Source organism: Cibotium barometz, chromosome 31, assembly GCF_041138505.1.
Source record: "Cibotium barometz isolate CiBa-2024 chromosome 31, ASM4113850v1, whole genome shotgun sequence".
In the NCBI taxonomy this organism is placed as follows: domain Eukaryota; kingdom Viridiplantae; phylum Streptophyta; class Polypodiopsida; order Cyatheales; family Cibotiaceae; genus Cibotium; species Cibotium barometz.
The window spans coordinates 39,471,817-39,485,212 of NC_141076.1; the positions used below are offsets into that span (position 1 = coordinate 39,471,817).

Genomic DNA, 13,396 nt, shown 5'->3' on the forward strand with positions numbered 1-13,396 from the left:
AACATAGGTTGATCCGAACATAGGTTGATCCGTGAGTTGACACGTAAGACTAATAGTCCTCATCGTCATCTTTGAGATTAACCGTCATTAAAATTTCATCTTCATTATTCTTGTTGACTTCTTCGAACTCCTCCATCGTTAAATCCGTGTTGACGTTTATTTCCTCCATAGGCTCGACATCCATTGTTTCTTCCTCTTCGGTGTCTGTAGTGTCAGAGTCTGGATCGTTGTCGTTCTCATCATCTACAATGTCATCATGATCGGAAAGAAGAATTCTACACCTCTCTGACGTCGATGTGTCTAGATTCGAGGATGTAATCAATTCATCCTGATCCGCTTTCTCAGAGTCAACGCTATCAAACAAGTGTCGACCTCTAGGTTGGACATGCACAACTTGCCACCATGGATGAGCATCTGTATTCTTGTAAAAGAACGCTTGCTCAACATGAGTTGGCAGAATGTAAGGCTCTTTTGTTGCACGCAATAACTTCGAGGAGTCGATGGAACAAAATCCGGACGGTTCTCTTTTCATTGTGGCATTATTGCCTTTATACTCGGCACGAAACCAATCCACCTTCAAAACCACCTGTCAAAATACACGAATCAAAACTTTAGAATTATGTATAGCTTCAAGAAATCTACATGTCATTGTTGCATGAAGAGAGATGTCATTTACCTGCTTGAAGATATGATATCATACTTCATAAATGCCGACTATGGTTCCCATGTAACCAAGTTCACTGTCGATAAGATTTGTGTCTCTTGAACTTGCACGTGATAATTGCTGAAAGAGGCAACAACGCAAGAATCTTGAGTTAGAAGTAAGTCGTCACAATAGATTTTATCCGAAGATGTTGTCCATAAGCCCACATGTTGGTATACATTGTTGGAATTAGGGTTGTAGGAAAGCACACAAAGCTTGGAGAAGAAGAAGCAAGAATGCACACAACACAAAGTGTATTAGATTGTGTCAATGTACAAAAGATAAGTTAGCCCTAGAGTGATGGGCATATATACAAGCCGGGGGAAAAAACCTCCTAAACTTGGGAAAAAGTGCCCCGGCGGTCCTAAGTGTGTTCACACACATCACTGCCTATATATATGGCAACAAATCCCCCCTGGGAGTGATGGTGTGAACGAGAGCTAGCACTCATGTATAGGGGAGTGCCATGCCCGAAGTAGATCAGTCCACAAAGGGGAGCAAGCCCAAAGCTTTGCGAAAATCTTCGAACTTCTCACGAGGAAGCGCCTTTGTGAAAAGATCAGCCAGGTTGTCCTGTGTTGGCACATAGGCCAAGCTGATCTCTCCTGCTGAGAGTCTCTCCCTGACATAGTGATAATGCACCTCAATGTGCTTTGTGCGAGCATGAAAAACTGGGTTTCTCGCAACTGCCAATGCGCTCTGACTATCAGTGAAGATAGAGGTGTCCAACACCCAAGTCAGCCATAAGCCGTTTAAGCCACACACACTCAACCATAACTGTGAAAGCTGCCCTGTACTCAGCTTCACAACTAGAAGTGGCCACAGTAGGTTGCTTCTTGCTCAACCAAGATATGCATGAGCTATCGAGCATGAAACAAAAACCACTTGTGGACACTCTTGTGTCATAGCAACCAGCCCAATCTAAGTCCGAAAAAGCATGTAAATCTGGCGGCAACGATCCCCCCCTTGGGATAAAACAACCCAAGATGTATGGTGCCACTCAAGTAGCGAAAGATGCGTTTAACTGCCTTCCAATGCTGAGACCCTGGGCTATGCATAAACCTGCTCACCTGTGAGACTGCAAACTGAATGTCCAGCCTCGTAATGCATACATAAATGAGGCAACCAACAGCTGTCTGATAGAGTGTGACATCAAAGTGATCTCCAGCATCATGAAGACTCAACTTCAAACCTGTCTCCATTGGAGTAGCAATAGGCTTGCAGTCTTCAAGGCCAAATCTCCGCAACAATGTCTCAATATACTTTGTCTGACACAAAGCAATACCTCCATCACACTGCTTAAATTATATCCCCAAATAATGATGCAAATGCCCCAAATCTGACATCTCAAAAGAGGCATTCAAATCAGCCTTAAAATCAGCAATATGACTTTCATTTGGTCCTGTGAGCAGCATGTCATCGACATAGAGAGCAATGATTAGATGTACATCATCCACACATTTAACATACAAAGTGCTTTCTATTGGACTATTCTGAAAACCATGTGCAGTCAAATATGCATGTATCTTTTCATACCAAGCTCGTGGAGCTTGCTTTAAACCATATAAAGCCTTTTTCAACCTGCACACTTTGTTTTCCTGCCCTCTTTGAACAAAACCACGAGGCTGCGATACATACACCTCCTCATGCAAATCTCCATTCAAGAACGCAGTCTTTATGTCCAGCTGATGTACATTCCAACCATTATGAGCTGCCAATGCACAAATGCTACGAATGGTAGTCATACGACAAGTGGGAGCAAAGGTCTCATCAAAATCAATGCCCTTTTCTTGAGCATAACCCTTTGCAACAAGTCTAGCTTTATAGCGATCAACACTGCCGTCTGGCTTTCGTTTCAACTTAAAAACCCACTTACATCCAATGGCCTTTTTACCAATAGGCAAATCACACAAAGACCATGTACCATTCTTGATTATAGCATCATATTCACTTTGCATTGCAGCCAACCAATTTTCTGATTTTTGTGCCTCATCAAATGAAAGAGGTTCTTCCTCTTCACACATACTAGACACAGCCAAAGCATAACAATCTGATGCATAAGAGGCATGCTAAAAACCCGAACGAGTACGACTAGATATAGGTGCATCAATTTTACTATCACGCAAGGTTTGCACCAGCCATTTAGGCATACCTCTAGCCTGCTCATTTTCAGCCCTATCCTCAGAAATTACATCCTGTAAATCTGCATCAGAAATAGGCTGATCTATGATGTCGTTTGAAATCTGCATAGGCTGAATATTTGCCTCATTAGGACTTACATTTGAATTCCCACCTGTAAACAGAGGCAACAATGTATCAAATACATTCCGTGAGCTCACACTTGTCTCTTTGGTACATGATAACAAAGGCTGCACAGCATCTTCCACAAAAACAACATCTCGACTAATCAAGATACGCTTTGACTGCGGATGATACAATCTATAACCCTTGCTCTCAGCACTGTAACCAACAAAAATGCATTTGACAGCCTTATCATCCAATTTTCTACGTTGTTGCATAGGCACTAAAGCATAGGCCAAGCAACCAAAGACAGGCAAGTGACCAATAGAAGGCTTCCTGCCATGCCAAGCTTCGTATGGAGTAATAGACTGCAAGGCCTTAGTGGGACACCTGTTGAGTACATATGCAGCACACATGACAGCCTCAAGCCAAAATGCATGTGGCAAAGCTTGGCTCTTGACCATACATCGTGCCATCTCCATAAGTGACCTGTTTTTCCTCTCAACAACACCATTTTGCTGAGGGGTATACGGCACTGTACATTGGTGTTTTATCCCACGACTAGCCAGAAATGCATCAAACTCTTTAGACATGTACTCCCCCCCTCGATCAGAACGGAGGGTACCCACATTACAATTGGATACATTTTCAACCATAAGCAAAAACTGTTTGAAGCACAAAAACACTTTGGACTTTGCCTTTAGTGGATATACCCATGCATGCCTTGAGTAATCATCAATGAAAGTCACGAAGTACAAGTGTTTACCAAATGACGGAGTTTGCATAGGCCCACATACATCACTATGTACAAGTTGCAATTTGCGAGTGGCCCGCACAAAACCATCCTTTGGAAATGCAGAACGCTGCATTTTGGCCAAAATACAGCCTTCACAAACATGTTTCAATGGTGCCTCAAGAGGGGGCAATGAAGCAACCATATCAAATTTCTGCAAACGCAGCAAACTAGCAAAGTTTAGATGACCAAAACGAGCATGCCATAGTTTTGCATCTAAAACTGCCTTTTCATCAAAAACTGCATTTGTTGAATCTTCCACAGACTTGTCATAAGAATTGAGCCTATACAGCCCACGAAACAAGGTGCCAGATACAATAATCGTATCACCAGAAGTCAAATCATGAACAGTACATCTGTCATCCACAAATTTGACTACAAGTCCAAGTCCAGCAAGTGCAGAGACAGACAATAGATTCTTCTTTATCCCTGGCACATACAAAGCATCTGAAAGTGTGAAAGCGCTGCCATTTGCAGCAGTAAGCATAATTTTACCAATGCCCTTTACTGGGTAAGAAGCATTATTGGCACATGTCATAGTATTCCCATTAGGGATAGCCTCAAGACAAGTGAACATATCACGATGCGAGGTAATGTGCTTTGTAGCACCACTGTCAAAATACCATACATGAGAGTCAACAGAAACTGCCAAACATGCATCATGTACAGATGGGTCATATTGGCAATACACGCTAAACGCCCATTCTGTATCCTGCACAACATTTGCAGAATCTGCATTTGTAGAAGCATCCACTATTGTGGCTGCATTTGACTCTTTCTTCTTTGCCTCTTTAGCCTTTAGCTTAGGGCAATTCTTAATGACATGATCATTTGCCTTACAATAGTTGCACCTGGCCTTTTTCTTGCCTTTATCAAGAGCCTTCTCAGACTTATTGTTGTTACCTGTGGAAGGAGAAGAAGTTGCAGACCTACTAATAGGAGAAGAAACAGTGGAAGGGGCTGCCTTACCACTTCTTCTCTGCTGCTGGGTAGCAATAAATGCTTAATCAACTGCACGCTGCCTGGCCCTGTTTTGCCTGGACTGCACTTCTTGCAAGAGCTTGTTGACTAAAGTATCATACTTGACAACATCAGGTCTGTCCTCAGCAAGAAGTCTCCACGTGGAAGCAAAAGTCAGATATGTCTCAGGTAAAGCATCAAGAACAGTCTGATATGTCTCAGGTAAAGCATCAAGAACAGTCTGCACAAGAGAATGATCAGGAATAATCTCACCTGCAGAAATCAACTGTTCTTTGAGATCTTTAATCTCAGCAAGAAAAACATTCATGTCATCATCTTCTTGCATAATCTTCAATTCTAGCTCTTTACGCAGGTAAGCGATTTTTACCTCGTTATTACCACCCGCATACAAACAGCTAGAATATCCTAAGCCTGTTTTGCTGTTTTAGCTGAACGAATATGTGGGGTGATGTTACGTTTGACAGAAAGTGCAATCAAGGCATGAGCCTGCGCATCTTTACCATCCCAATGAGCTTGTTTAGCAGTGGGTAAAACAGCAGTAACAGTAGAGCTGCTAGAACCTGTAACATCCTCACAACAGATTCTACATCCACAGAACCTGCACGTACATCCATACCCTGCACAATGTTCCACACTCCTTTTGCAACCAAAACATGCTGCATCATGTATGCCCAAAGTGGATAGTTGCTGTCTCCATCCAATTTGTCATCAGCAGATAACATGCGAAATACATCATTGCTGTTATCAGCCATGGCCACTGACTGAAACTGATGCAAAAGCTACCTGTAATGAAGCAAAGACTGAACAGAAAACAACTCGTGCTATGTAGCACGGTCCACAATAGAGTACGTATGCCTATTTTGCAAGAAACTGCACTGTCAAAATTTCTGCAAAAAATGACGAAAACACTTGTGCAGAACTTGAAATGCAAAAACGGAGCCCGAAACGACCTCAGATGCAATTTCTAAGAACGCTAGCCCTATGGGTTTATTTGCAGAGTATAGGGACCTGCAAGCGCTTGTGAAAGATCACCTCAATCGGAGAACGTGAGTCGGAGGGTGCTGGCGGTGTAGCCCTGGAAGCCGATGCCTGCTCTGATACCAATTGTTGGAATTAGGGTTGCAAGAAAGCACACAAAGCTTGGAGAAGAAGAAGCAAGAATGCACACAACACAAAGTGTATTAGATTGTGTCAATGTACAAAAGATAAGTTAGCCCTAGAGTGATGGGCGTATATACAAGCCGGGGGAAAAAACCTCCTAAAGAGGGAAAAAGTGCCCCGGCGGTCCTAAGTGTGTTCACACACATCACTGCCTATATATATGGCAACACACATTCGAGCCTAGACCAATAAATAAATTATTAAAAAAATGAGATTCATATGTTTAGTTCAGAGTTTTCAAAACCCAACAAGTTACCTGTCTTTCACACCCGATCATTGTTAACCCATGGTGGCGGACATTGAGACGTACTATATTTTACGTCATTAATTTAAATATTTTGAGTCATGGGCCAGGCTTGTCGGCACCATATGTTAAGGATAAAGGGATTGGGTGATCGCCGATGAGAGGCGCACCTTGGATATCAGTAGGGTTAGGGTTAGGATCGGCCGGCCATGTATGGGCGCCCAAGTGTGAACGGCCAAGTCACCTATAAGAGTCAAATGTAACCCTAAAATCCTCATTCTCATGTGTTGTGAATACAAGAGTGCTCTTGCCTTATCTCTTTGGTTTCCTTCTCCTGCGTGTGTGTGAGAGAGAGAGAGAGAGAGAGAGAGTGAGAGAGCGATCGAGCACTGTGTAGCGGCACGGCGCGGCGGCGGAGAGGCGGTAGAGCGGCGACGGCGGCTCCTCCTTCACGACTGCGACGCGGGAATCCTTCAAGGCAGCAATTAAGCGGTGAGTGACACACCTTTTGCATTCTGTTTTGAGCTTCCTTCCCTAGTTGTATGCTTGTAGCCATTCGTGGCTCGCAATACGGTGTCTGGCAAGTCCCCAGCTACGACCTGTGCGGCAAAAGCGCACATTTTTGGCGCCGCTGTCGGGGAGTTGCCCTGCACCAAGCTCCAGTTTGCAGCTCGGCTACTGCGTGAAGTTTAATCTACACTATAGGAAAGCGACTGTGTGTTTTTTGTTAAGGTGTTTCTGCAATTTGTCTGCTGCATTTCTGTTTCTTCTGTTATTTTTTCGCTCCGCGTGTGGGCGTGCTTTCTGTTATCTGGTTCCTGCGTGTGAGAGGGATTTCTGAATCCCCAGATCTGTACTGTGTGTGCGAACTGCGCCGCGGCCAAGACTGAACCCTAAGGAAACCGTAGAAAACTTATCTCACAAAAAAAAACAGAAAATAAAAAATTAAAAAAATTAAAAAAATAAAAAAAAAATTAAATTTTATTTTCAAAGAAAGAACCAAACGTGTGGAGAGGAAAGCTTTTCTAATTGGAGAAAAAAATTTTGAAAAGAAAGAACCCCAATTGACCCACGACCCACGACCCCGGTCCCGGCCTCGGTCTCGGTCTTTTGATATATATATATAGGAGAGTGAGCCTCCATAGCTTTCTCTCAAGTGAGAGCTTATGGGAAGTCGTGCCCTATATGTAGCCCACTCCCCAAGGAGTAAAGTGAGCATGTGGGATAAAGCCCTCACCCTTTCCTCCACAAGCAAATAGGCTTTTGCCCCTTCCCCCCAAAGGAAACGGACTATTTTGAGGACTACAGGAGCTCTAGATAGGCGAACACGGTGCTGTAAAGCACACTAGGACCCTTTAAACGATACGCTCGTTTCGAGCTATCACACGCCCTAGTCCAAGTTCGACCGTAGGTAAGGGGGTCAAAAACGGGTTAAAAACAACACAAAAACAAGTAAAAACGAGGTGCGAAACACCTAAGAAACCACTTGTGTGAGTTTCAAGGGTAGTTATCAACGCACGTAGGGTACCCACGTCACATGCATCTACGTTCTGGTCGGGTGCTAGAGCCGGAACCACTAGAAAGTGTTTCAGTCTACGCAGGCTCACACCATCCCTCCACGTTGGCATCTTGGCCTTCGGTTGGAACCCAAGGGAGTGCAACCCAAGATCCACGAATAGTGGATAGTGACTCGTCCTCTGACTCAGAAGCCATGGAAGGACACCCTACCAAGAACCCTGAGGAGACAAGCCAAAACATGCCAGTGTGGGCCCCACAACCCGGATCTAGCATGTTTAGTCGTCTAATAGAGACCTTTAGTAGAGCTACACGCTCTGAACATGCGACAAGCGAAGTAAATGAGGAAGGAGGGGTAGTAGATTCGCCATTCACATCTTATGTAGACCCTACCCTCCCAAAGAGTGTCCATGTGGATATTCTACCCACTTCGTTTAATGAGGGCCCTACTGAGCTACCACATTCCGATGCTCTTCCTAAAGTAGAGGTCCCTAGAAGCCAATCCATAAGAAGTGACATTGCGTCCACTTCAAGAGAACCGTTTGGCACACCAAGTCTAGATGGGATATTTCTCAATGAAAATTGGGAATATGATCTACACACAGAGACTCTAATGGACCTATACACGGGTTACACATACCATGTGGGTTGGTTAGAAGTCCTACGATCTACATCTAGCGCCACTAATCTAGAGGAGCAACAACACATGATATGTGAGGTGATTCATAGAATTATCCAAATTGAGAGGCAAAATAGGGGAGTGGACCTAGTTTCCACTGGCCCTATGAGGTTTTTGGATACGGGCAAGGCCAAACAACCAATCCTATCACAATTGGAGACTCCCTCGGTGAGTCCCATAGACCCTTCATATGTTGTTTCGCCTGGAGTCTCAATGCAGGTTGAGCCCACGAGTAGTAACTTTAGCTTTCCAACCTTGGCTCAACTTTCCATTAGGGAATCCGCAATGCCTACCCCAATGATGAGCATAGCTGAAAGTGCACCTGTTACCGCTGTAGTTAGTACGACACCGCTACCTAGTGGAACAGCACCTACAACAGTGCGTGCCAGTGCCTATCGTCCATATGTACCTATTGCTACTCATGCTCAGGTAGCTCCTACGCCTCTTAGTATGCCAATGGCGTATGCTCCACGACCGTCTTATCACCACCCTTATCCAAGAGGAGCTAGGCCTAGCTACATATCATATCCTACGTCATTTGCCAACATACTCAGACCAACGCCAACTCCTATCAGCCAGGCTATCCCAGAAGTGCCTCCACCAGTTATGCCTGCTCACCTAGGTGATCTCGCAGCGTTTGCTCAGACGATCGGACGATCTATTGCGGAAAACATGCGGGGTATGCCTGAGAGAGAACCTAGAAGCAAGGCAGTACAAGTGGCTAAGCTCACTCAAAACTTCAGTGGTAACGAGGACGTTAGGAATCACATTGAAGTCTTTGAACACGTGTGTGATTCCTTGGAAGAGCACAATGAGCTGCATAAGTGTAAAGCCTTAGGCTTAACCTTGAGTGGGAAGGCCGGAGATTGGTATCGAACCTTAAGGGTTGAAGAGCGCACTCACTACCCCACTCTCAAGAGATTGTTCTTGAAAGAATACATACGTGAGGGTGTGCTTTGGGGGGTAGCATCTCAACTCCAAAAAGCTGAGCGCGAGGAAGGGGAGTCAGTGAGAGACTTTATAAGTCGATTGAAGCATCTAAATTCTCGCTGCACTCCCGATGAACGCTTCAATAATAACCAACTCCTCGATAGATTCATCCGAGGATTGCGCCACGAGGACATTTACAATGGCCTAGTCATTAGAGGTCTTACAACGTGGGAAGCAGTCACTGCCAATGCAATCCAGTTAGAAGACAACTTGATGATTGCAGGTAAAAAGGTGTCTTCAGAAACAAAATCCGTTAGTTCGCAAGTATCTGGGCACGAGCCAATGACGGTAAAACCAATTGCCAAGGAGCCCAAGATATCTGAAATGTCTGTGACCGACCTTACTAAGGCTCTCCAAGAATACTTTAGGGGTAATCGAGCTCCTCAGAATAGCCATATGTACCCAAGAAGAGAGCAACAATGGTGTTCGGTGTGCTTAGGACCACATAGCACGAGTGAATGTCCCACATTTAGAGTCAAATTCAATGGGAATTGCAATGCATGTGGTAAGTATGGCCATCAATCTAAAGATTGTCTAACACTTAAGCGAATGTTGGCAAACCAGGCACCACTAGCTTGGTCAAACACACCTCAAGTACCCGCGCTAATGCCTGCACAACCTATCGAGCAACCGTCACAGCACATAGTTCCAAGGAATCCGAATGTAGTCCAGTCTGTGCCGTTACCACCGCCAGTGCTAGGACCACAACCTCCACATCCAAGGATTACCCCAATAAACCAGATGGGTTGTGAGTCACATAGTGCATGTGGGGATTATGAAGAGGAGATAGACCCTACTGCTCCATACGGGATTGATACGTTTGAAATGATTCCCCAGTACTACATGGAGGATCATTTCGGGCAAGTCAAGCCTGTATATCAAGCGGCTGCTCTTGCCACAAGAGGGCAAAACCTTAATACCATGGCAAGGAGACCACCTCTTCAATGCTATGATTGTGGTGGACCGCATCGTGTAGCGGAGTGCCCTAATAGGTTACAAAAGATCGCTACTCAGATGCAACCAAATCAAGGGAGCACATCGGGAATGCCGGTACTTACATGTAATCGTTGTGGCATAGATCATTTGATCGCTCAATGTCCACATAATCCTAATGCACCCAAGATTACGCCATTGAATTTGGTTGAGGTCACCAACCAAGCACGAAGAACCACACCCGTTGTACCCGCGAATGTAGTTACACGGTCAATGCTTCAAAATCAAAACTACATTCTTGAAGAGAGGGATACTGCGTCAATCGCTCAGGCAAAGAAAAAGAAAACACGACGAAAGAGATCGCTTAATGCCACGAGCTCCAAGCCCAGTTCAAAGACTAACATAGGGACAGGAGACGACCCCGTGTATATGAATGATCCTGAAGATGATTCCGACTCCATAGAAACCATGGGGACCAAAGCCACTACCTTAAGGGAGGAACCCACTCGGGAGCTCAATGAAGGAGAATCAAGCATAAATAAGGGGAGACAGAAGGAAACTTCCTCGGCCCCACAACCAAGTCAGTCAATGCCCTCTCGACCACCCAAACTGACTGAGACTCCTCAAGACAAGCCACGTGGACCAAAAACCCTTAAGAAAAAGATTGGAACTTACCCAAACCCAGTTGAGGAGATTGAACAAGTGCAACACTTAAGGGGTTTGGTGGAAGAAACACAAAGAGAACTGGAGCCAAACCCGAGAAAAATCAAAATTCCAGACACAGTGTTTCCTACGCAAGTTCAGCCTCACCGGAACCATAAACCGTTAGCTATACCTAGTATCATTCGGGAAGAAAGTGAGGATAGGACATCCGGAAGTGGGAAAACACCCTTCTTGCTGGAAAGAATGTTTAGTGAGGGAATGCCTGACCCCATTGAAGAGGAAGTGATTCCATCTTCACCAGTTCCTAGTCAAGGAGCGATATCTCGAAAAGTACCATTGAATGTGTCCAAGCTAATGGATTTCATGTCCTCCGAGATCAGAACCACGATCATATCCAAATTATACGGAGATCCTGAGCTATTCTTAGCTCTTCGGGCATTTCTCAATGGAGAACTAAAGGCGGGGCTACCACAATTTGCAAATATGGATAGACCCGACACGCTTCAAGATGAAGGGGAGCATTGGGATCTACAACCCAACTTAGATGAAGATTCGGTCGTTGAAATACCTGTGAACAAGTTGGGACAGTACTTTGAAGGTGATGAATCTAATGCCACCCTCCCCATTACTACCAAGGGATTAACTCTAAAGGGAATCCTTGATGGTGGTGCTGGAGTGAGCATTGTGACTAAAAACTGTTGGGAATCCATGGGAAGACCTCACCTCGAAGTCACAAACATAGTGGTTAAGATGGCAAACGGAACCATAGCTAAACCTATTGGAATGTTAAGGGACCTTAAGATCAAGGTCCTGGGATACAAGGTAAAACATACCTTCATTGTAATGGATTTCTCCAAGCATCCTATGTCATATCAAATGATCTTAGGACGTCCTTTCATGAGGGAAGCACAAATGGTGCATGACTGGTCGAAAAACCATGTCTATCTACAATTCCAGGACTCTGTCATTCGAGTTGATCTTGAGAATGGTCGTGCACATCCTTTAGGAAGCAAAGTTATCATTGATAATCGATCGGATACCACTATTCACTCCGCCCCATTAAGATATTGCTATACATGCAAAAAAGAGACTGATGATGGGAAAGACTCTCCTTACATGGATGTCCTGCCAGGTATGACTGAGTCGGATAACGTGGATTGGGTACACCTAGCGGCAACCATAGACACATGGGGAAATAGAGGCACAAGTTGGGTAACACCTGAGGGGCAAGATATGCCACCGTTAGTGCCAATAAACATGATAGGTGTTATGCACTTGACCCCTGATGGCGAGAAAGTGGCAAACTCCACCGACACTGAAAGTAGCGAAGACTCTGACCAATGCAATTTTGAGTATGAATCTCAAGAAGAAACTGACCCTGAGCCTGATGGGGAAAATGAATCAAATATTCACCCAAATGTGGAAGCAAGGTGCTCAAGGCCTAGGACAGTGGCCTCCTGCAGTTCATCCGAAAGTGAAGATCGACCAAGTGAGTCCGAATCTGATAGAAACAAAAATCAAAAACTTGGTAAGAAGAAAACGAAACATAAGCGCCAACGCTATCGAGCTAATGTACGAACTGCAATAAACAAGGAAAGATCCACTGCAGAATGGCTTAGTTATGTAGGAGCCATTGATGCTCATCGGAAGATAGCGGATAATTGGGGACAATACCTCCAAAGTGTCATGTGGTGTATTCCGCAACCTCATGACGTCGCCCAATTAGAAATCGAAGAGAAGCCGAAACTAAGTCGTACTGCAAGAAGGCGGCAAAACCAAGAGTTGGCTCAACAATAAAAGGAAGCGGAATTGAAAGAAAAAAGTCTGGCACAACAGGAACCAGTAGACTTACACCCCGCACCCGAGCATTTCAAATCATTCACCACAAGGGAACGTAAAGTAGTCTACACAAAAGCCCAACGAACGCCTACCAATGGGAGTAGCGGTGTCTACGATGGCCCTGCGGTAGTTAAGGAGATAGACTTAGCAGATCCGGGTGAGGAGTCTAAACCAGTTTATATTGCTCAAGACCTCACCAAGGCGGAAGAAGCTGCACTTACGAAGCTTCTTAAAGAATTCAAGGACATATTTGCTTGGACATATCATGATATGAAGGGTGTTCCACCCTCGGTGATGCAACACACGATTCCAATGATTAGCACTGCTAAACCAGTCCAGCAACGTCCCTACCCAATGAATCCTAAGTACGCAAAGATTGTACAAGAGGAAATTGAAAAGCTTGTAAAATGTGGATTCATATACCCTATTGAGCACTCAGAATGGGTTTCTCCGATAGTCATCGTACCAAAGAAGAATGGGAAACTTAGAGTGTGCGTTGATCTCAAAAAGGTTAATGCAGCCACCAGAAGGGATCATTACCCCTTGCCGTATTCTGAACATGTGCTTGAAAGAGTGGCAGGCAAGGAGGCATATAGCTTTTTAGATGGGTACTCGGGTCACAATCAGATCACAATTGCAGTCGAGGACCAAGCT

General features: G+C 44.7%; 1 protein-coding gene across 1 annotated transcript; it reads right to left on the reverse strand.

The window, feature by feature from the left end:
• Positions 1-49: 49 nt before the first annotated feature.
• Positions 50-532, reverse strand: LOC147620848 (uncharacterized). The gene has a single exon (XM_086825469.1). The coding sequence runs from the start codon at positions 530-532 to the stop codon at positions 50-52; it is 483 nt and encodes a 160-aa protein (XP_086681595.1).
• Between the last annotated feature and the right edge of the window lie 12,864 nt (positions 533-13,396).